Here is a 24,789-nt window from a genome sequence, read left to right as displayed (position 1 = left end):
CATGGTTGTTGTTTGCAAATCCTTTTTATAGTTATCTACATTATTATCACAGTGAAAATGGGCTCGTGTGTGCCTGTGAGGACCAATTTACAACCGCAGGAAGGAGGTGAAACCTGACTCATATGTCTCTGTAACACTGAGTATTCTCCCAGCATCCTGAATACACTCACAACACAAAACACTGAACCATAAATACGATCCGCGAAGAAGCTACAATGGTTGCTGATAATGTGTTCTTTTTTTAATTTAGCTTAAATTTAGCTATCTTAATGGTTGTTTTCTGTGGAACAGGCTGGCGTGCATCAGTAAACCCTTTAATGTTTTTCATTTGTACCCCGGCATCATGCCGTTTGGAAGTGATGCCTACAGTGAAAGCCAGAGTGAACTCCGTATCACCTCATGAATTCCACACGTGCTTTGGCTCTTCACAACAGCCTGACACTGTTTCTCGCTCAGCCTCCTGGCGCTCTCAGCACTGATGCTCCCTCCATCTGACGCAGGTGGGCCTAAACCACAGAGGCCCACCAGGAATTCTCTTTCTGCAAAACAAAAAAAACACTGATCTATTTGATATAGTAAAGTGAAGAAACCATCTCGTAAAATTCCTGTTTACTTCTTTGTAGACTTTATTATCCCTCAAATGCCTTCCAAGGTACACTAAACAGCCAAAGGTATGCGGATCCCTATTTGAGCTCATTCCAAAACTATGCGACATAATATGGAGTTGACCTCCCTTGTGGCCTCCACTCTTCTGGGATTTTGGAGTGTGTCTGTGGGAATTTGAGCCCAGTCAAAAGAGCATTTGTGAGGTCAGGTACTGATACTGGAGGAGAAGGCCAGGCTTGCAGTTGATGTTCCAGTTCATCCCAAAAGTGATCAGTGGGGCTGGAGCTGTTGTTGCTCGTAGGTGCTTTCATTTCACAATAATAGCACTTACAGTTGGCCAGGGCAGACCTAGCAGGGAAGTGGTTGTCTATGGAAATTGCCTGGCAGTGTGCTTAAATAGGTGTGGCTGAAATGCCTGAACTCAGTAATAAGAAGGGCTGTCCACATACTTTTGACCATATAGCATAGTTACTGACAAACTTGCGTTGTCCCTTATTAAGGAGAGAAACGCTGCCTTGATTTCCAACATGCCTGAGATTCTTTGTTCAGGGGGAGCAGGTTGATCGGGTTAAATCATTATTTGGGCTGTTAGCGGTCATTTGTAAAATTACATTTTTGTTCAGAGCTTTTTTTGCCATTTTTAGTCAATGCCTGGCGCAGTACGCCTCTGCCCAGCACTCGTCAGCACCACTGACCGTTGAGGGCGAAGGTCCAGCCCCATCTCCGCCGAAGTACAAAATAAAAAGCCAGTTCCATGTTTTTTGGCTCATTTTTGCCCAGTGTTAACTCCCTCTGTATGTGCACATTTGGCCCTGTTGTAGGAAGGAGTCAATATAATGTCACTTGGCCTGCTATCAGCATTACTCAATCCCTCCCACTCTCTTCCCACATGCTCATGCTCCAGCACTCCTTGCCCCTCAGCTTCTGACCTATGGTCAGTTTTCTCCTGTAGCGGTTCCGCTTACCAAATCTGGTGCTGGTGTAACGCTAGGCGGTGCACTAAGTCTGAACAGAGTGAACTAGCATTGGCTGAACTTAAGTCAACACAAGGTTGGCTTGAACGAGTTCAGCTCAGGACATGTTAATCTTCATCTTATCTGTGCAGACGACCGTGTCCCAGAACTCTTTGTCCCAGAGGTTTTTCACTCTTTCTTTCCCCCCCAAATGTCATCTAGCATGTCTGTGTGCTTGAGGTTCACCACTGTTTTGCATCCTGCGGTAAACCCTCTGCAGGTCATGCTGGTGTTTTTCTTCTCTTTATGGTCGTCTTTGACACATTTTGTCTGAACTGTTTTTCTTCTTCTTTGGCTTTGCATTGTCTGCTAGTGGCTTAGCTTCTTAAAGGAATCTTTCAGTGAAAACTCGGACAAAACTTGTCCCAAATGCATTATTCGGCCAAAACTTGCACTGGAGCTACGAGGCTAATGTAGCTAACAAGAAATGGAGGGCTTGTGGAAACTACATGCTAAATCATCACACACCTGCTGCAAACTATCACACGTAAACTCAAATAAAATTTGGTTTCTGACCAAATAGTTTTAGCTATGTGATACTTTTGTTGTAATACCTTGTTGTAAAACCACAAAAGCAGGTTGATCCAGAGCAAAACCCTTTTGCTGCTAAAGAGGTACCTCATATGAGGGTAAGGAGGAAAAGGGTCATTCTCCATTTGGAGGGGAAACTTGTCACAAAGGTTGCAGGGCTTAAAAAGATGCCTAAAATATCAGGCACAGCTCCAAAAGTCGGTATGTACATTTACACAGTTGACCTAAGATTAAATAACAGTTCTCCCTTATAATTTCTCTGATTTTTCTTCTTTTATCCTGTTTCATAGTTGATCTGCATCTGTAAAACAGCTCGTCACAAAACCAATTTTCAACCATTTTTAATATAAAACAACATTTTTAAGAGGTTTAACTTGAGATTTTGTATAAAACAGACGAATGTTTACTTTTTATATCATTAATGTTCTACTTCATTAAAAAAAAAGTATGTATTTTATTTTTAAAAATTTATTTGTCAGATATTTTGGTCAGTGGTGTTTTCAGGACTCATGTTAGATTTTAACAGAGTATTTTCAGCTCTGTAAACTGCTTTCTTGGGTCGAGGCTCATCAATTGTTTTGTTTCAAATCCTGTGTGCTGGAGAACAAGGCTAAAAGAAGAAGTGACCAATTATATTCAGACTGCAGTGGCCATTACTCAAATATGTACTTTGTGTTCTGAAGGTGAGAATTATAGTTTTGATAGTGGGCTTATAGTTTGGCCCATTTTTGGCTTATAATAGCTGTAATTACAGCAACATGGGGCAAGAACATAGCACCTCCAGTACCCCGTAGCCTAATGAATTATACCCACAAAGAAAAACTGTATGCAGGGCTTACTGAGTGAACAGAAAACAACCCCATTTCTAAAAAAGTTGGGACGCTGTGCAAAATGTAAAAACAAAATGCAAAAACAAAATGCAATGATGTACAAATCATTTAAACCCTGTATGTAATTGAAAATAGTACAAAGACAACATATCAGATATTGAAACTGGGAAAATTTATTATTTATTGAAAAAAATTTGCCCATTTTGAATTTGATGCCAACAACACAAAAAGTTGGGACAGGGACAACGAAAGACTGGTAAAGTTGTGTAATGCTAAAAAAACACCTGATGGTTAATTAGCAACAGGTCAGTAACATGACTGTGTATAAAAAGAGCATCCCTGAGAGGCGGAGCCTTTCAGAAGTAAAGATGAGGAGGGGTTCACCACTCTGAAAGACTGCACGATCAAATAGTGCAACAATTCAAGAATAACATTTCTCAACATAACATAGCAAAGAACTTTTGCTTTTCATCATCAACAATACATAATAACATTAAAAGATTCAGAGAATCTGGAGAAATCTCTGTATGTAAGGGACAAGGCCAAAAACCAGTATTTGCTGGCCGTGATCTTTTGGGCCCTCAGGCGGCAACTGCATTAAAAAAAAGACATGATTCTGTAGTGGAAATCACTGCATGGGCTCAGAAACACTTCTGAAAAACACTGTCTGTGAAAAAAGTTAGCCACTGCATCCACAAATGAAAGTTAAAACTCTAAAATGCAAAGAAGAAACCAGATATAAACAGGATCCAGAAACGCTACCACCTTCTCTGGGCCCGAGCTCATTAAAAATGGACTGAGGGGAAGTGGAAAAGTGTCCTGTGGTCCCGTGCTTTTTGGAAATCATGGATGCTGTGTCCTCCGGGCTGAAGACCACTCAGCTTGTTATCAGTGCACAGTTCAAAAGCCAGTATTCATGATGGTGTAGGGGGCATTAGTGCACATGGCATGGGTGACATGCACATCTGTTAAGGTACCATTAATGCTGAATGATATATACATGTTTTGGCAACTTGCTGCCATCCAGACAACGCCTTTTTCAGGGAAGGCCTTGCTTATTTCAGCAAAACAATGCCAAACCACATTCTGCATGTATTACAACAGCATTGCTCCGTATTAAAAAGAGCCCGGGTGCTAAATTGGCCTGCCTGCAGTCCAGACCTGTCACCACTGATAACATTTGGCACATTATGAAATGAAAAATATGACAAAGGACACTCTGAACTGTCGAGCAGCTGAAATCCTATATCAAACAAGAATGGGAAAACATTTCACTCTCAAAACTACAGCAGTGTCTCCTCAGTTCCCAAACGCTTACAGAGTGTTGTTAAAAGAGGAGGCGATGAAACGCAGTGGTAAACATGACCCTGTCCCGACTTTTTTGGAATGTGTTGTTGGCATCAAATTCAAAATGGGCATATATTTTTCAAAAAACAATAAAATTTCTCAGTTTCATCATTTGATTTGTTGTCTTTGTACTTTTTTCAATGAAGTACAGAGATTAAATGACTTGCATGGGGTTGTAGAATGTATATAGTTAAACATGATATGCAATAAAGATGTGGGGTGAATTTTTCCCAAAACATGATGTAAAATGCTGTCACTAAGTAGCATCAGTTCAAACCCGTTCTATCAAGCAAACTAGTTAGAAGACTTTTAGGAACTGGACAACTAGTGGCTGTTATTGCATCAGAGGCTCTCTGGTTAGTAATGACTTAGCCATGCAGTTTGCATAGAGCTACTTGGTGCAGCGTATGACTGTTAGCTACATTAGCCTTGTAGCTCCAGTACAAAACTAAAGAAGCAAACTTCAGGCACCAAACCTGTCTTGGCTGATCAGCTACGTTTGGTGTAAGAAAAAAATGGTGTAAATTTTTTCTTTTCATTTATTGTTTCCTTAATAATCCTTATTACCTTAGCACTAGCATTAATGCTAGCCATGTCAAAAAATGAGGCGTTAGATTGGCTTCATCTTTCGAATCAAAGTTCAAAAATTGCATAACCTTTATTCATCAGGACTAATCTCACTGTATGAACGATTTAACAAATTAAAATAAATGGTTAAAAGGGAAAAGGTGAGAACTAAGCGTAATTATGGTGCAGGCCTAGTCACAGCAGATAGCGTGCTAGAGATGAGCAGGGTGAAGAAAAAGCCCCTTAATGACATCACTTACATAAGATAGACCTAATTTGTGTTGCAATAATGTAGCCCGACTGACTGAACCTTCCTCCGCTATCCTAACCTTATTCATCTCGACCCAAACGCTCTTTAAATTCCACCAATCTTTTCATCAGGCTTCTTTTCTGTGGGCGGTTGCTAAGAAACATAAAAATTGCATCTCGCTCTGTGGAATAAATTATCTCAGAGGTAATGGAGCTGAATGATCGCCAGTTTGCAGCCTGTCTCCTTCACACACAACAGTGAGTCTGATACAAACTGAGGTTCCAAAAAACCCTGATAAGCCTGCATCCATCTGTGCTGCATTTCACACGGGCGTGTTTGAGCAGCACCAATCCAGCAGCTTTTCACTGGCACTCTGCCCTGTGGCGATTTAGAAACAAAATGCTTGGGGATAAGTTTAGCACAATAAAAAAAAAGAAGTTTCTCCTTCCTCAAATATATTTGATCAGTTACACTCTTAAAAGAGATGGTTCTTCAAGGGTTCTTCAGTTCTATTTAGAACCATCAGCTCTATATAGGACCATTTACATGCTTAAATGGTTCGCAACAGCACAAAAACACAGATGTGTGTCTGCAAAGGATTCTTTGAGTGTTCATGGTTCTATATAGAACCATTTTCTTTACTACAGAACCCTTGAAGAACCTTCATTTTTAAGTGTGCAGGACCATTTGCATGCTTTAATGGTTTAATAGCACCAAAAAGGGTTCTTCTATTGTTACAGCAACATACAAATGGTCCTTCAAGTGTTCATGGTTCTATATAGTTTACTAAACAGCCCTTGAAGAACCCTTAAGAGTCTACTTTGGCAGTTACCTTAGGTTCTTCTATTGTTACAACAATGTACAAATGGTCGTTTGAGTGTTCATGGTTCTATATAGTATACTAAAGATATAACAGAGATAAGTTTAGCATGATCAAGTTTCTCCCTTTCTCCCGATCAGTTACACTCTAAAAAAAAGATGGGTCTTCAAGGGTTCTTTAGTTCTATTTAGAACCATGAGCTCTACGTAGGACCATTTGCATGCTTAAATGGTTCGCAACAGCACAAAAAAGTGTTCTTCTATTGTTACAACAAAGTACAAAGTCGTTTGAGTGTTCATTGTTCTATATAGTATATTAAAGAACCCTTGGAGAACCTTTGGGTCTACTTTAGCAGTCACCTTAGAGCAATATAATAGAGGTTAGTTTAGCATGATAAAAAGTTTCTCCCTTCTGAAATATATTTGATTAGTTACACTGAAGAGGGTACTTTAGTTCTATTTAGAACCATGAATTCTATATACACTCTTAAAAAATTATGGTTCTTCAAGGGTTCTTCAGTAAAGAAATTGGTTCTATGAAGAACCACGAACCCTCTGCATGATTATAGGGTTATTTGCATCGTGAAAGGGTTCTTCAGATTGTTGGAGAATGTGTCGTGGATGGTTCTGAACAGAACCTTTTTGAAAAGTTGTTCTTCTACTGTTACGATATCAAGCTTGTAATTTCTTTCCGAAGGGTTCTATACAGAACCATCTACAGAACATTCTCCATCAGTCGGAAGAACACTTTCATCATGCAAAGGATTCTTTGAGTGTTCATGGTTCTACACTGAACCATTTTCTTTACTACAGAACCCTTGAAGAACCTTCATTCTTAAGTTGCAGGACCTTTTGCATGATTAAATGGTTTTATAGCACCAAAAAGGGTTCTTCTATCGTTACATCATACAAATAGTCCCTTAAGTGTTCATGGTTCCGTATAGTTTATTTAAGAGCCCTTGAAGAACCTCTAAGCGTCTACTTTAGCAGTTACCTTAGAACAGCGATTACCAGCTTTGCTATCTTTCTGCAGACTTTAGCGCCAACCGGCTCCATCTAATTACTGGCTTCAGAAATCACTGATGTACTGCATTAGATTAGGGTTGGAGGTCAAACCTGCCAGAAGGTAAACCTGTAGTAACAGGGTTGGTGACCACAGCCTTAGAACAGCAATACAGCAGATGGCTAAAAACAATAGCAGCAGCCATCTTGAAGACTGAATTCTGTTCGTATTTTTGTCCATTTTAAACAGTATGTCACAATGTCAGTAACCACATAAGAAAATCTGAGATTTCTCAACAACGTGACACAGTTTGAGGCAAATGTGACTGTTTATGACATGCAGTTAGCACAATGCTAATTGTTGGGCCTTCCCATCCTTTGTTAGCAACATTAGCCTCGTAGCTCCAGTGCAGAACTAAAACAAACTTCAGACAGGGAACGTTTGAGGTTAAGGGGAAAAACTGTGCAAATTATATTCGTTTTGGCCAAAATATTAGATTTAGAGTCAATGTAAATGGGAAATCATGACATTTTCCTTCCATGTTGTGATGTAGCTTTGAGTGAAATGCTATCGGGGTTGGTTTCTCAGCTAGCTTAACTTTTTCACTTGAGGACATGGCTGATGCCAGTGCCCGATGACACTAAACTCCAAAAACATTTTCAAGTTTGCCAAAACCTACTGGACTAGTCCTAAGTGTTCAATAATTCAATGTGCTTTAAATATGACTGGGACATTGGGGACACATATTAGCATTAGAGATATTATTTCTGTAGGGAACAAATGTAGTAAAATAGACATTAGGACAGCAGCTCAGCCTAGCTTAAATATTCTGCTCTGCTGGTGTACAATAAAATAAAAAATTATTTTCATGCATGTTAAATCTAAACATCTGTCCTGTGCTGATATTTAAGCAATGTAACACTTTTACTACTAATAACAACAACTGAGGATTAAGTGTTAATTTCTATAGCACTGTTCGTGCTGCTGGCAGCTCAAAGTGCTTTAGATAGTTGATAAAGCTCAACATTAAAAGAAACTATGGAGTATTAAAGTCACATAAGATCAAATTATAAAGTGTTAAATTTTTATTAAAGGCCAAGTTGTTCAAGTGTTTCAAAGTAAGCACTGAGCTTGACCGTCTAATAGGTGAACTGAGTTCCACAGTTTAGAAGCAGAATAACAGAGGCCTCTCCACATTTTCTAGATTTTATGGCAAGTATTTGCAGATGTAAGCAGCTACTCTGAAGTCATTTAGAGCCTTAAAAACCTTTTAGCAGAACCATAAAATCTCTCCTAAAAGATAGTCAGTGTGGTTCTTTCAAAACATGAGTGATCATGTTCTTTTTCCCCCCCTTTATTAGAATCTGTGCTGCTGCATTTTGTGCAAGTTGTATAGGATGTTTTCTTAGGAAGCCCAGTAAGAGAGAACATTGCAGTGATCAACTCTGCTCAACACGTGGATGAACGAGTTTCTCCACATTGCTCAGAAACAGAAAAGGCTGGACTTCAGCAATATTTCACAAAAGCTACTTCAGTGACTTTACATGCAGGATAAAAAAACAGAGCTGAGAGTTCAAGATCACACCCTGGTATCCTACCTTAGGTTTAACACGCTAAAGAACCAAAGCTTCTGTTTTAGTACCAAACTCTGATCCTTGTTTTTGTAATTTAGTTGTAGAAAAGTACGACATCCACCGAGAAATATGACAGCCTGTCAGAGTCTTGATTCTCAGAAGGATGGAAATGTATAACCATCAGCATAGCTATGAAAACTGGTACGTGTCCTAATGACTAGAGGTAACGTACAAAGAAAAGCAAAAGGCCCTAAAACGGAACCTTAGTTTGGACTAAGCTCTGGCTAGTATATCCACAACTGGGAGTGGCTTTTCCACCTTACTCATATTAGCCTTAGACAATTTGTTAGCTAGTCTTGGACTTCACAAAATGCTGGTGGTTATCCCCAAGCACAAAGCAACAAACAGAACTAACAGAGGCAAAAGAAAAGGTAACAGGTAATAAATCTGAAGCACGGAACATCGGATTGCCATTATTGTGATTTATTTGTACAATAGGAAGCTGTACATTGTCTCTGCTCAGCTGTAAAGGCAAAAGCAAAGCATTTACACGCTGGAGCCAGACACCTCACTACCCCTTCCCTTAAATGCTACACTTGAACAAAGCAGATAGGGCCTCACCTATTGACATATCCCTGCTAGAATAGCAACCTAAAAGAAACCAAAAGTGGTCCAGAAAAGGCAGAAAGAAATTAAAAAAAGCAAATTAAAACTTAAAAGAACAAAAAGAATTCTCTTAAGCGATTACTATTCAATCAAAGAGCAGGGAGAAGTTATGGCCACGGAAAGAGCAAAAGTTTCATCGCTGCTTCTCAGGTGCTCAATGTTTATCGACAAGGCATATGGTGATGTTCACATCAAAACCATGTGCCTAAACCACTTCACACCAACAAACACAGCTACAACATTCACGTTTCATTACAGTCAGAATCGCACCTCATTAGGACCAATGACATTTGGGGCAAAAAAAAAAAAAACAAATAAAAATCCCAGTTTGTCATTTGCATTCAAAAACAGCCCCTTTTTTTCTTAGTATCAATATTATAGTTTAAATCAAGTTAAATTATGACATTCATATAAAGCAAAAACAAAAAAACCCATATAAAAAGGTATAACAAAGACAGACAATGACACTTGGCAGTTCAGTGGTCTTTATGGGCAGAACAGGTCATGACCATTCAAAATGCAGCAGGCTACAGGATGTGAAACTCACTGCTGTAAGGTCCAGTGCTGCTTTTTTTTTTTCCCTGGGTAGTGAGGGTCCTCCCTTTTTAACTCCAGTCAAGTTTGCGTGGCAGCCACCTTGCCCCGCTCATGAAACCCACGTGTCCCGTCGGGGCCCCTGGGGAGCCGCACCACACCCGGCGGGAGCCCGTCCGCATTCTGGATCTTTCGGCCAAGCATGGGGCTCCCCACGGGGCTGCTCTCCTGGCTAGCCACCTGCTTCCTGCGCTGGACCCATGGACTGCCTGAAGGGGTCAGGCTGCTGTCTGAGGAATAGTCTGCCCAGCGGCGGCCTGGCTCCGGGCTCAGCCTGCCTTCGCTAGCCAGGGGAGACTTTCCAGATTGGGGCAGAGCTTTCCTTTGGGCACTGGGGCTAGCCCTGGGGCTGTTCCAGGGGCTGGAGCGGGGCGACAGGTGGAAGTTTGGTGGGCCTCCGCTGGTGGGGCTCAACTTGTTGCAACTGGAACGTGATTTTCGGGCAAGTCGAGGCGAAGTGGGGTTGCTTTCCGTCTCTGAAGAGCTACAAGCTGAATCGTCGTGGTACTGGAGCTCCCGTACTCTGCTGTTTAGCGAACGGCTCTTGCTCATCCCCCCTCCGCCCTCCTCCCTTGGTGACCGCTCCTTTTGCACCTTCTTTTTGGGTGGCTTGGTGCCAATCAGCACCACCTTGAGCCCAAGCAAGCCCTTGCCGTCTCCATTTCCACTCAGATAGGCCTCGTGGGCCCTCATGGCTGCCTCTACCTCCTCGAACTCCACAATAGCGCACTCCTCGCTGCCCAGCTGCGAGTAGCGGCCACTCAGCTTCTTCAGGTCAGCCGGAAGATCTTTCCCAGGTTTCAGCACCCGCACTGAGGCGATGGGGCCGTAGATGCCGAAAGCTTTGAGGAGGAGTTCCATAAGACGCTCCTGCTGAGCAACACCGCCACCAGGGCTTCCATCTCCAGCACCACCTCCTCCTGCCAAAGCCACACCCAGCTCAGGCCAGCGCTGCAGCTCACTCAGGAGCAGCATGCGGCTGGGCAGTGACTCGCTGGCAAACACGGGGACGATCGTGCAGCGCCGAACCTTCCGGCCCTCATCGTTCAGCTCTAGGAGGTTGGACTGGCGCAGTGCATAGGCCGTGGTCCTCCAGTCCCGAGTCAGGTGCTTCACCTGAGACAGAGAAAAATGGATTACTGACTTCCAATTCAATTAGTCATTTAACACCACTTGTTAAGTCCATTTATAACATTAGCATGAATTTACATACATTTGTGACCAATTTCAAACCTCTATCCCTTAGAATTAAACAGGCTGTTGCCATGCTTTTACGACTGGCATGTAAATGACTGTTCTAAATGGCTGGCCTTTACTGTGCCTCGTTTAAAAAGCAGTCCAGGCAAAAAGGACAGAACAAAATGTTAGGTTCAAACAAATCCTCAGTGACATTTAAAAAAAAAGATCAAATTTAACCACTCCTTTTAAATGGAAGGCTGTAATGATCCATTTGCATCCTGACAGACATGAACAGCACAATGTTTAATCATTTTTCCACTCCAATAACTGCTACAGGCTGGCTGCAGGACCACCACATCACTTCAACCGAATGGGCAGGCTAAACTGGCAGGACCAATGTGATGTCACAACCATGATGAACTGAAAATGGGCCATCACGTCTTAGTTTGCATACAGACTAGGGAGCACACAGAATGCTTTGAAATTAATGTTTCAATGCATGTATTTAACGTAACCCTAAAGTCATAATTTAAACAAAAATGTGGTGAATAAATTGTTAAATTTGTTTTATGCTCAAGAAACTACTAAAAAAAATAGCACAGAAGAGTCTCTAAACTAACAATAATGCAAAAATCTATAAATATGCAAGACTATGCAAATTGTAAACACTCCCTTTCCTCCTTGTTTCTAGATATGGAATATTTAAAATTACAATTGTCATTTATATTGATATTTAATATTTCCTGCACAATCCAAACATCTTAACACAAGCTATGGTAGTGCAGGCATGTTCGGTCATCTCATTAGCATAATTTAATATATAACCATGCAAGTCTTTTCTAAGAAAAATATGAAGTCTGCGCTAAAGTAACACCTTTGACAATTCAATATATAAATCATAAGCCTTCTGAGCAGATATATCCATTTAAATGCCACATTTGAGTGCAGGAGGTCTTTAAAAAAAAATAAATAAAAACAAGGACATTTCAATTTATGATATAAGCCCTTTAACACAATGGCCACCACCCTTTTTCCTGGACATAAGCCACTTTACCAAAGTTTATTAGTACCAACTTAAGATTTTTTTTCAGCCAAGAAAGGGACATACAAGCAGGGGATCTGTACAACTACATACTGGAAATTCATCCAGTTCAGCTGATTGTTGCTTGTATGAGTTTGTGGTGCTAGAGACTCTTCAGTATCAGTCCTCCCACTCTCATCCCACTCAAACTGCAGCGTTACCAATCTCAAGGGCCACTCCGCTAGCTCAGCTGTTATCATAACATCTGTTAAATAAGTACAAGCCTGAACGACCCAATTCTAAAGCAGCTCAATCCACCTTCATCACATTTTCTGAGCAAGTTCCTGTACAGTTGCATCAGATAAGCAGGAAGTGGATATAAAAAGGGGAAGTCAGAATGCAGCTTGCAACAGATTGCAAGTTAGAGCTGCTTTAATGCACAAGGGACTGTCACGAACCAAAATTTGCTGCAGCTGCGATACTGGTTTACTGGCACCACCCAGGCCAGACATGTTCTTGTAGAGCATTTACACTGACGTTAACACACTCCACAGCCATATAATCGCTGCTGTCGGAACAAAACCCTGTATCTCTTAGTCGTTTTTCAGTTTGACAGTTGACAAGCCTGTTGCTCTTTACATTGTCTGTAAAATTTCATGATGTATGGACCAAAAGAACAGCCAAAAATGACTTACATTAAAAGTAGTTTTTTTTTTCCTTTGCCTGTAAAGTTACCATTTTGGAGATACGAGATTTTGCTGCGACAACAGCGAGATAAAACTTTCATAAGACTTTAGCATCTGTTTTGTAAATTAATTATGGAATAATCAACACTACTCTTAAGCCTGAAATGATAAGCCAATGTAAAAAATTAAATTTGAAAGTAGTGACCACATCTTGGGCCAATTTCAAACATACGTGAAAGCTGTGTATTTTCTACATTCCATAAATAGCTCCTTTATTTAAGAAATCTGAACTGTACCAAAACAAAGTGTAATTTGAGACTCGATGCATCCCTGAGGCGCAGCCTTTCTGAAACGCATGATTCATAGACCCAATTGGACGGTTTACGCAACAGTTGTCAGCGCTCCCGGATGCGGCCTTTGTTTGTGAGCGCAGATTTGTCACCACTACTAACCTTCTTGAAAGACGTGAGCAGCTTGATGCTGACGAAGCCCAGCTTATTGCGGCGGACATGTTTGAGCAGGAAGGCGTCGTGCTCCAGGTTCTCGTCCGACAGGTAGTACTCGATCTGGGCTACGAGTTTGCGGGTCAACTCAGGGTCCGGTGGCTGCCAGCTCTCCTCTTCCAGCTCTCCTCCGCTCGTTCCAGCACCACTGAGAGAAAACACAAGGAAACAATGACTTCCATTTTCTACTTGGCCAAAGTGTGTGTAAGAGCTGTGGTGTCGAAGTAATTCTAGTGTTTACATTTTAAATATTTTATTTTTTCCTCAAGATCCACTTCCAACATTGTTTTATGCCCCAAAAATCCTCACAATTCATTTTTACATGACCATTTTCCAGCCTTTCTTAGCCCTTAGAAGTAAACAGCCTGTTTTTTTTCATACTTCAACCATGTTTATATATAACTTTGAACTCCAAGTGAGGGAAATTGTTTCCCCATGATATGGGCCATTTAAGATCAAAGCATTTCATCCCAACCATGCTGCTGCTCTTGTAACAAGTGGCTTACTCTTAGAAGGGACACTCAATACAACTTTTATCATAGAGGACTCAGGAAGCATTTGATTCATGTTAATGCAACACAATTGCATTTTGGACTACTTCTACTAATGTTTTCAAAGAGAATGACAGGAAGTTATGACCATGAAAACACACAAAGGAATGAATCAGATCAAATATTGGGCTATTTTTTCCCCCCTAAAAGACTCATTAAGCCCAAGTCTAGACTAAAAGCAATTTTAATGGAATTTAACAACTGATATTGCAATTTAGCTCAAGACTGTTTAACCCATGTCCATGAAACCAGCCCAGTGCAATTAAACATGACAAACATACAAGACCAAGTCAGATCCATTACGATCATGAAATTTTAGCTGATTAAATATAAATAACAGCAATTAACAATTTTTTTAAGTAAATTAAATTGTACTAAAAGCACAAGCCTCCAGTGGCCAGACTGGCTAATTATCTTGTTTTCTAGCTGCTGATAATTAGTAGCATCCAACTGATGATCGACTAGGCTCAGCTTTTGCCTTCCAAGGCATGTGCTTAGGCACGAGAGCACCATTTCAGAGAAGCTCGCCATTCACTTTTCATTTTGGGCCAATTTCAGTCCATCGATAAAGCCACACCTGAGCCTTTTTAGATCACCTTAAGACCCTCTCCTCTTCTAGAGAGGCTGGACTGCCTGTCATTTCAGCCACAGGCCTGTCAATCACCACACAGCTACAACTATCACCATTCAAAACAAACTTATCCACGACAGTACAGAAGATGTGATAAAGCTGTAATATAAGAAGCAGATCAATAATACAAAGCACAGAGCAGGTACACTTATTATTGCTATTACAATATGGTAACAGCATTCAATACTATCTATAGCTTACATTTAAAAATTGTTTATTTTATAATGATCAGTATTACAGTACATGTTAAGGTGAGGCTGTTTCACTTACTTGCCCTGTTCTCTTCTATTCTACAGTATATTTTACAGAACACCACTAATGGTGGAGTAACTCTTAGCTGAATTCATTTTAGTTCCTTTATGTAGTGAAACTGCACCATTGTGGTTGCGATTTGTTCCCTTCAACACATTCACAAAAGTTTGCTAGGCAGCTTCTACAAACAGTTTGGTTATTTGCACCGCACCTTTGCGTCATTAAGGTTCCTGCTCAGTCTACCCATCACACAAGCTGCCAATCAGGAAGTGACGACTGACCTCACACGGTGACCACTGAAAAAAGCGCGATGATGGAGTCTAGTTTGTTTGTATACATGCTGTTGGAACAAAACCTCATCTGCATTTTTGCCAATTTTTGAGTTTGACATTTGAAGATACCTGTTGGCCTTTACACTGTATGTAAATGTAATGAATGATGGACAAAAAGAAATGGCCTTAAATGACTTGTGGGGGGGGTGGGGGGGGTGGATCTGGTTCCACTGATCACTAAAAGTGTGTTTTTCCTTCTCCTGTAAAGTTACCATTTTGGAGATACAAACAAAACACAGTCAGTGTGAGAGACAGCTCAAGCTTAAACATTACTCTCTGCCCTCTAAAGGTGTCAATCAAAAACAATTACTCACAGCTGCCCTGTAAAACGTACTACAGTACTAGTCAGAACTGTCAGAAGGAGCCATAAACTTAGGATAAATGCACATTATAATTCATGTTATACAAATTTGCTTTGGTCAGCTTAAATAATTATAATCAGCTCAAATCATTGTGATTGGGCAATTATGTAATAGTTGTGATAGACCTGCTGAAATATGAGGCTGTGAGTACTTATGTTGAAATGTTTTCATATCTGGTTTGAATCTTGTGCATTTTAGCACTTTCACTATCCTGGTATTCTGAGCTGGAATCATGGACCTGGATTAAGCCACATAAGCCCCCTGGCAACTACAGCTGCCCATCTTGCTTTCCTGCGGAATCTAGTCATGTTGCCTTTTATATACATTCACATTAGAAATAATGTATGAATGGTTTTACAAAAAGGGAAAATCAATGTTGAAAATTTGGGCACAAATGGGTTCTTTGCATTCTGTGACTGGTTCTTAACAATAGTGGAACCCTTACTGGTTCCATATAAAACCATTATTTAAAAAAGGTTGTTAAAGATCCATAAAGACATTTAAGAATTCACTGGTTCTTCAAGTCATGATTCTATCTAATACACATTCTCAAAAACAATTTAAGGGTTTCTTTAGTAAAGGAAATGGTTCTATAGATAACCATGAGCACTCTGCATGCTTAAAGGGTTCTTCAGGTTCTTCAGATTGAGAATGTGCTGTAGACGGTGCCAAACAGAATCTTTAGGAAAAGGGGTCTATATAACACCCAAAAGGGCTGTTCTACTGTGGCTATATCAAGCTTGTAACAAATAGCAGAACCTTTTTGGGTGCTATATAGAACACTTTTCAAAGAGTTCTGTATAAAGCCATATAGAACACATTCTCCATCAATCTAAAGGCCCCTTTCATGATCCAAAGAACCCTTTAAGCATGCAAAGTGTTCATGGTTCTATATAGAACCACTATTTACTAAAGAACTCTTCAACAATCATCTTCAGGGGTGTTGTAACAACAGAAGAACCCTTTCTAGTGCTATACAGAACCATATACAACATTTTCCATCAATCTGAAGGACCACTTCACAATGCAAAGAACCCTTTAATCATGCAAATGGATTTATATAGAACCACAGCCTTTACTAAAGAACCCACGAAGAACCATCCTCAAGTGTACACACACTAAATTACAATGTCAGTGCTGTTTTACCTTTAAAAAGCCCTTTAGCCCTACATACTAGCCATGCTGTATTAACTCAATCATACAGCACTCTGCCCAACATCTGATTTGATTTAAAATGCACTCTGAATAAATCTCATACGATCTGACAGCAGTAAACCAGCCAGAAGTCGGTTTTGGCAGCAGCTACATCACACCACCATACCCCCTCAGAGGGGGCCCTGCTAAGCCGACTGCCCCCTCACAGATTCACAAAAGATTCCTCCGCACTGCCCACAATAACACCACAAAGTGTCCGGCAAGCGCGGACACACAAGCCAAGACCTCTCCATCTGATGACAGCCAAGTGACGGGTTGAGCACATGGCGCTCCAGGGACCGCCACACTCCAAAATCCACAGCCGCAGGGGAGAGCTCTCGAAAAAACAAACCCGGTGCTTCAATCAGTTCACTATTAGCCTACAATTAAAAGGGTCCCGATTGCCATTGCTGAAGGGCTTGCCCACTCGACGGATAGAAACAAAGTCGGGGAAATCAAATTAAACTGATGACTCATCGGCTTTGCAGCGTCCTCCCACGCCCTTTAAAAAAAGGGCTGGACTGAGCTGACTGAAAACGCTGCCTCTCAGTCAACAAGTGGAGCGATCAGCCTTGGCTGGGAATGAGGGTGTGGGGGCCCTTTTTAGACCAAAAAAAATAGAGGAGCTCGTCAGGAAACCTCCTACACTGCAACAAGCACAAAGACGACAATTAACTGGGCCAACAAAGCCTAAAGCCTGTTGACGCAGTGTGTGAGGAATGTGGGTGGTGTAGACTATCCTAGGACAGCGTTCCCCCCTCAAGTCCACCTGCACTGCAGCTCGTCTCCTCTGCACTCGAGTCACATTAACAAATCATCGGGCCCTTCATGAGCTAAATCGGCTGTGCCGGAGCGAAGAAAGGCACAAAGCTGCAGTGCAGGTGGGCTACAGTATTGCAGCTGGGGGATATTTATACTGAATAGGCATCTTGCAACAGCAGTATTTATGCACAAACATGCACTTAACTGCAATGTATCATTTACTGGGTGCTTTGAAAATGGTTCCCCTTTCTGGAAATGTGTCTGGCTGATGTACAATGACATGCAATATTCCCTTAATTCATTAGCAGAGAGCAAAACAAGCCAATCAGATTAATGCAAGTTCACAAGACACGCTTCTTGGAGTACCAGTGTGCAGACAGTACACTTAGTAAGGCAAACTCATCTGATACCATGCTAAATTTGGAAGACTTTGATATTAATTTTTAGGAATACTGCCCAGCAGCACAGCTGGAAACTCCCATCCCGGCCTGAATTCCTCAGTAATCTAACACACTTGTGATAACTTGCCAGCCGCCTGAATAAGTACTACAGACAGCCGTAGCAAGCCAAGCAGGCATGACGCAGGGGAATTAGAGCAACAGGTCTGGGTGCCATTTCACCCTTAGCTGACAATGGGCAGCAGGTGTTTACGTCAAAGGGATTACAATGCATTACAAAGCATAGAGCCACAAAGCACAGGAATGCTTTTTAGAAACCTCTTCATCAGTTAATGTGCATCAGACATCTTTGAACAGTTAAAGTCCGTTTTTTTTTCTTCAGAAATGGGAGATGCACAGCTGGAGTTGCTCCCATATTTGTTGGCCCATGTGATGCATTTCAAGTCCAGAGATCAAGTTTGGAGGGCATGATTTTGAAGTTGGCTAGCAACAGCAGCTCCTCGACCAGATGCATGTTGAAAATGCAAAAATACCTCCAATCTAAAGACCCTTTCATGATCCAAAGAACCCTTTAAGCATGCAAAGGGTTCTACGTAATTAAATGGTTAAGATGTAGTCATTCAGAGCGGTTTGGTGTGAAGTGCTCTGTACTGTTCACAGTGGTGGTGATAGGAACCAGACGTCAGACGAGTTTAATGCCTATAAAAAGCTTCCTCATAGAAAGTTATCACACAAAATGGTTATGAATATGCTGACTGATGCCTGAGACGCTGTTTCAATAGTTTTGTGAAGATTTGGCCTAAAATGTCTTGTTGATCCATTTATTTGGACCTAATCATGGCAGAGGGGTACATGCATGGCGCTGTAAGGTAAAACAAGAGTACGCAAAGACTTGAGTATTTTACCGTCATCAGCATTATATGTAAAGACTCAGAACACATGTAGGTTCACTGGAGGTTTTGTACAATAAATTAAGTGGTTATATTTGTGTTGTAGACATCGTGGCCCCCGTTTCTGGCTCCTATCATCGAAATGAGTCTCTACAATCAAATCAAACCACTCTTAGTGACTTCGTTTACGTCAGTTCTTCTGAAATTTTGGAAAACTGGTGGAATTCCCCTTTAAGAACGGTTTTCTTCTCCTATACAGGAAGTTGCTCTTTCAGACATGAGGTTTTCTTGCGATAGCAGTGACGCCTAATAACTACTTATGGACAATATAGACAAAAGGTGGACAGACACGCGTTTATGTTCCCCCACCCACTTCAGTTTCGGACGTATTTGCATGCAACACAAAGTCACGCTAGTTCAGGAGACGTAAGTCTGCTTCTCATTAGAATCTCACCGTTCCACCTTAAATGCTGCAGCAGAACGTAACTGCTGCACCATTTAAGGTGGACCGGGTAAATTTCAAGGTGGAACCATTCAAAGAGGAACGCGAGAATTTAAGGTGGAACACGAGAAAATTAAGGTTGAACCATTTAAGGTGGATCCAGAAAATTTAAGGTGGACCCGGAAAATTCGAACAAGACGCTGGCGAACAGGAAGCCAAGTTCAGCCTCGCTCACGCCGCTGAAGATCGACTCGAACACCTATGAAACCACAAATACAGGCTACTTTTGGCTGTATTAGGTTATACGAGGTTATGTACGAGTTTCCGCCCCCCCACCTGGACTTCTCGTGCCTCGCCAGCTCGTCCTCGCTGCAGCTTCCTCCGTGGAGCTCGGCTCGCCCGGAGCAGTCCAGCGACTCTTCCTCGTCGGGCTCCTCGTCCTCGGCCGCTTGGATGGCCACGGTGATGGTCACTCGCGTGCCCACGTCCCCGGGCTCCATCTCCGCCGTCTCGACGGCGTTCATGCTCGCGCTGGGTTCGGAGGAAGCTCGGGCTCTCGGGAGGAGCGCGAGGCGCACGGCCTGCCAGAGCTCCCGGATCCCCCTCCACGCAGAGCCCGCGGGACTGGAGGAGGCAGCCGCTCGCGAGCCGGGGCTAGGTGCTGGAGGAGGAGGAGGAGGAGGAGGAAGAAGAGGAGGGCGGGCGTCGTCTTTAAGAGGCTTTGCGCGTTTGAGACGTGGCGAGTCGTGGAGCTGCTCAGGCCCGGCCCACCAGCATGAGCCCGCCTGCAGCCAGGAGGGAGGCAGCAGGAAGGAGAGCAGGCGGAGGAAAACCTTCACCAGCGCCTGCATGCTTTCACACTTATTCTCTTTATTTCTCTATTCAGTCTTGAAGGGTTGGCCGCTGCCCTTAGCGCGTGCCTATATACACCTGAGGAAAACCTGTCCATTGTTTGCACGTGAAAGCAATCAAGCAGCGCGCGGACGAGGCTCGAGTCCACTAGATAATGCAAATTGATTAATAGGCTTTGGCACTTGGGAAGGGATTTGCTGTTGGGCTCAGACAAAAATAAAACAGCCCATTTATTGAGCTCCTGAGGTGCCATTGCGGAAAATAGGAAGCGTTTGCGACAGTATTGCGTTCCCTTACAGTATTTTTGCATTCCCGCAAACGCAAATTAATTCAAAAGAACGCAAAATCATTGCGAGGGAATGCAAAATAATTTCAAGGGAACGCAAAATTATTGAGAGAAAAAAAAAACATTTGCAACAACACTGCATCCCCTTGCAAAATTTTTACATTCCCTCGCAAGTGTTTTTTTTCGTTGCGTGCAAAATCCATTGCGTTCATGAGGGAATGCAAAATTATTGCGAGAGAGCGCAAAAACGCGAGGGAATGGCAAATTTATGTGAAGGAACGCAAAGCCGTTTTGAGGAATCCAAATTATTGCGAGTGAAAAAAACTTTTGCAACAGCATTGCATCACCTTGCAAAATGTTTGCATTCCCTCGCACATGTTTTGTGTGCAAAATCCAAATCACTATTGTGCGGGAACACAAAACTATTGTAAGGGAATGCAAAAATATGGCAAACGAATGCAAAATTATTACGAGAGAAAACAAAGCCATTACAAGGAAATGCAAAATTATCTCAGGATCTCGTTCCCATGCCTTACTATGTCGTGGCCACAACTTAATTATCTCATTCCCACACCTTACTAAGTCATGGCCATGAATGAGGATCTCGTTCCCATGCCTTACTAAGTCTTGGATATGCATTAGTATCTCCTCCCCACACCTTACTAAGTCATTCCACAACATAATTATCTCATTCCCACGCCTTACTAAGTCTTGGCCATGCATTAGGATCTCCTCCCCATACCTTACTAACCCTTTCCATGAAATTATTATCTCATTCCCACGCCTTACTAAGTCTTGGCCATGCATTAGGATCTTGTCCCCAAGCCTTACTAAGCCATGGCCATGACTTCATTATCTCATTCCCACACCTTACTAAGTCTTGCCCATGCATTAGGATCTCGTCCCCACTCCTTACAAACTCGGGGTCATGGCTGAATGATCTCATTCCCACACCTTAGTAAGTCTTGGACATGCATTAGAATCTTGTTTCCGTGCCTTACCAATTTGTGGCAACAACTTAATTGTCTCATTCTCACTCCTTACTAAGTCGTGGCCATGCATTAGGATCTCGTTCCCACACCTTACTAAGTTGTGGCCACAAATTATTTTATACGGGATGTCATCAGCAGGGCTCTGTAGAACTAAAAGGAATCTTTTTTTTTCTTTTTCTTAATCACTATCATCACCAGCATTACATGCAAAAACTCATAAGACTCGTGTATCTTCACTGGTGGTTTTGGACCGTAAATAAAATGGCTATATTTGTGTTGTAGACATGGTGACCCCTGGTTCCTATCACCACCACTGTAAAGAAACCTGAATCTCTACAATCAACCATTTCACATCAAACCACTCTGAATGAAATTACACCTCTTGAATTATAAAACGATTTTAAAATAGGGGTGGAGTTCCCCTTCAAGGCCTCTAAAGGGTACCTCACAGAAAACTAGTTCACTAATATGCAGGCTGATGCCTGAAACATTGTTTTATGACACTTTTGACATAAGATTTTATCCTAAAACGTTTGTTTTTAAAAGCCATATGGTGGACGGGGAACACACAGTGCACTGTAAGGCAAAATAGTCCCCGAATAAAAGCCGGTTTTCTGTATGTCCACTATTTTGCATCACATATCAAGAGGCAGAAGACGTGTAGGTTCACTGGTCATTTACAGTAGTAAATAAAATGGCTGTATTTTTACATACCTGGCTCATATCACCACGGTAAGTTTCTCTAGAGTGCACCGTTTCATATCAAACCACTCTGAATGACTTTGTTTACATCTCCACAATTAATTTATGCAAAAAAATTCCCTTTTCTGGCTAACAGAGGAAAAAGACTCCAGGCTTCTAAGCACTCCATTCATAAATATGCAGATGCAGCCCAGTTCTTAATGGCAGACCTGTGAGTAGCTGTACTACATACAGTGGCTTATGGCCGCGGTCGTGAAGCTGGCGTGCGCTGCCTGCCAAGAGAGATTTTGCCGCTGGTGTTTTTCTGGTGACTCATTCATGCTCTGACCGCAGCCTCTCCACTTATTGATGGGTCTGCCTCCAAAGACGTGAGGCGATGCTGCTGCAGCAAGTCAGTTCCTGTGTGACCTGCATCCTGATGTGCAGGAGCAAGGCTGCTGCAGACAGACAGACAGGCAGGCAGGCAGGCAGACAGATGTGCGCAGGCTGGTGCAACTGAAAAGGAATCATCTGAAAGGAGATGCATCCTTTTGTCTGCATGGTGAAGTCTAATGGCATGTAAATGTGACGAGCACAATTAGTGAGCGTTCACGGACAAAGGCAGCTGGGCTCTTTTGTTAATGCTCTATTTATTCATGCATGTTGGCTGGCGATGCTTGATCGGCCTCCTCCAGGACCCAGATTGACGTGTTGATTGTGACAGAAGGATAACTGCACAGGCAGTGACTGACCGCTGGCATTGTTGTGCTTTTGTGCTGCTCCGGCACATGTTATGTTGCTGTGGCAGTACTGTGACCTTCAACCCTTCTCCTGCGTTCAGATCTTCCTTTTGATGGTGTGTTGCTTAGCTGTATATGTGTATGTGTGAGGATGCAGGGGGGAGGGGGGTGCAGCGCTGCACGTCCCTCCCTCTGACTCAGTCAGGATATTTATAGACTCCTGCACCCAAGAGAGGCCGGCCAAGTCCCCATGTATAATGCATTACAACAGACAAATTGCAGTGATCCCTGTCTTAGGAGTGTATGTGTGCTTATCAGAGAGGGAGAGAGAGAGGGAGAGAGAGAGTGAAGAGAGAGAGAGAGAGAGAGAGAGAGAGAGAGAGAGAGAGAGAGAGAGAGAGAGAGAGAGCGTGTCTGTGTTAATGTGTGAGATTTCAGAGATTCGTATAATCTCCTTAAGTCCTGCCCTCAGGCTAACAGCCTCTCCAAGGTGAATGAGGAGAGCGCTGGCTGATCGTTTTGGATAAGGGAGCAATTTCCTGAATGTGATGAACACAGAACTAATGAGATTTAATAGCCAGTGGTCAAAATGATAACTTACCCGCATGATTGACTTAATATCTCAAAATATTCACTTACTTTCTTGATATATTGACTTAGTATCTCAAAATAATGACTTAAAATACTGACTTAGTATCTCATATTAATGACTTACTTTCTCTATATGTTGACTTAGTATCTCAAAATAATGACTTTATATGTTGACTTAGTATCTCAAAATAATGACTTACTTTCTTGATATATTGACTTAGTATCTCAAAATAATGACTTACTTTCTTGATATATTGACTTAGTATCTCAAAATAATGACTTACTTTCTCGATATGTTGACTTAGTATCTCAAAATAATGACTTACTTTCTCTATATGTTGACTTAGTATCTCAAAATAATGACTTACTTATAATTAAGTAATTGATATAATTAAGTAATTATAATTGAGCACCCGAGCCGAGAGGGAACGAGAGCCCACCGCTCCGCCTCCTCGTCACCGCCCCCAGCTGGGGCGCATGCCACATATAGTACTACAAAAGATTCACTTAGTATTTCAAAATAATGATTTACTTTCTGAAAATATTGACTTAGTGTCTCAACATAATGACTTATATCTCATAATAATGACATACCAACATAATTACTACTCTCTTGAAATTACATAGATCATTATTTTGACATAGAATCTTAAAATCATATGAAAATTAGTGAAAATATTTTAGTATTTTAAGCCATTATTATGACAAAGTAAGCCATTATTATGACAAAGTAAGCCATTACTTACATAATAAGTCATTATTTAGAGACAGTAGGTCAATATTTTGAGAAAATTAGTCATTATTGCAAGATGCTAAGTTAGTATCAATTGTTTAAGATACTAAGTCAATACTAAGCGATTATAATAAGAAAGTAAGCCATTATTTGGAGAAAGTAATTAATTGTTATAAGATACTAGATCAATATTTTAGGAAAATTAGACGTCAATTAAGGAAGTCAATTACTTAAGTCATTACTATGAGAATGTGAGTCATTACGTTCAGAAAAAAGTGATTATTTTAAAACAGTAAGTCAATATTTTGAGAATATAGTGATTATATTTTCTTTTTTTTTAATTGACTGTGAGTGATTCATTCCACTCAAATGAAGCTCTGCCCACAGCTGTCCATTGATAATGTATTAGAAATGTATTGTGTATTGTGCTACTGGAGTTTTTAACAGCCCAGTGTCGCTACTGAACTAAGAACCAAAAATATCCAGCCAACAGTGTCCTGTGGGCAGCGTCCTGTGACCACTGAAGGACTATTGGTCCTTTAGTTGGGAATTGAATTAAAACATTGATAGCAGATGTTTGGGTGATATCACCAATCCATCCAAAATGGCTATTTTACAAGGGGGATGACTAATTTTACAAGGGGGATGACAAACACCAACAGCAGCAACAGATGAGCTACTGTCTCAGACTGTCCACAGTGTCTAATAAAAGTGGGCAGTGAGTGGACGCAGTGTTTAAAAAATCCAGCAGCACTGCTGTGTCTGATCCACTCAGGCCAGCACAACCAACTCTAACACACCACCGCCACTTCAGTGTCTCTGCAGTGCTGAGAATGATCCACCACCCAAATAATACCTGTTCTGTGGTGGTCCTGTGGGGGTCCTGACCACTGAAGAACAGGATGAAAGGG

General features: G+C 41.6%; 1 protein-coding gene across 1 annotated transcript; it reads right to left on the bottom strand.

Annotated features, from left to right (window-relative positions):
* Positions 1-9,002: 9,002 nt before the first annotated feature.
* larp6a (La ribonucleoprotein 6, translational regulator a) lies at positions 9,003-19,854 on the bottom strand. The gene is made up of 3 exons (XM_036585094.1): positions 19,340-19,854; positions 13,139-13,337; positions 9,003-10,916 (listed from the first exon to the last, which is right to left on the bottom strand). Exons 1-3 carry the CDS (start codon positions 19,852-19,854, stop codon positions 9,822-9,824), a joined length of 1,809 nt encoding a protein of 602 aa, XP_036440987.1. The 3' UTR covers positions 9,003-9,821.
* Between the last annotated feature and the right edge of the window lie 4,935 nt (positions 19,855-24,789).

The sequence above is a fragment of the Colossoma macropomum genome, unplaced genomic scaffold (assembly GCF_904425465.1).
Source record: "Colossoma macropomum unplaced genomic scaffold, Colossoma_macropomum, whole genome shotgun sequence".
In the NCBI taxonomy this organism is placed as follows: domain Eukaryota; kingdom Metazoa; phylum Chordata; class Actinopteri; order Characiformes; family Serrasalmidae; genus Colossoma; species Colossoma macropomum.
This window is presented reverse-complemented; position numbering and strand designations above follow the sequence as displayed.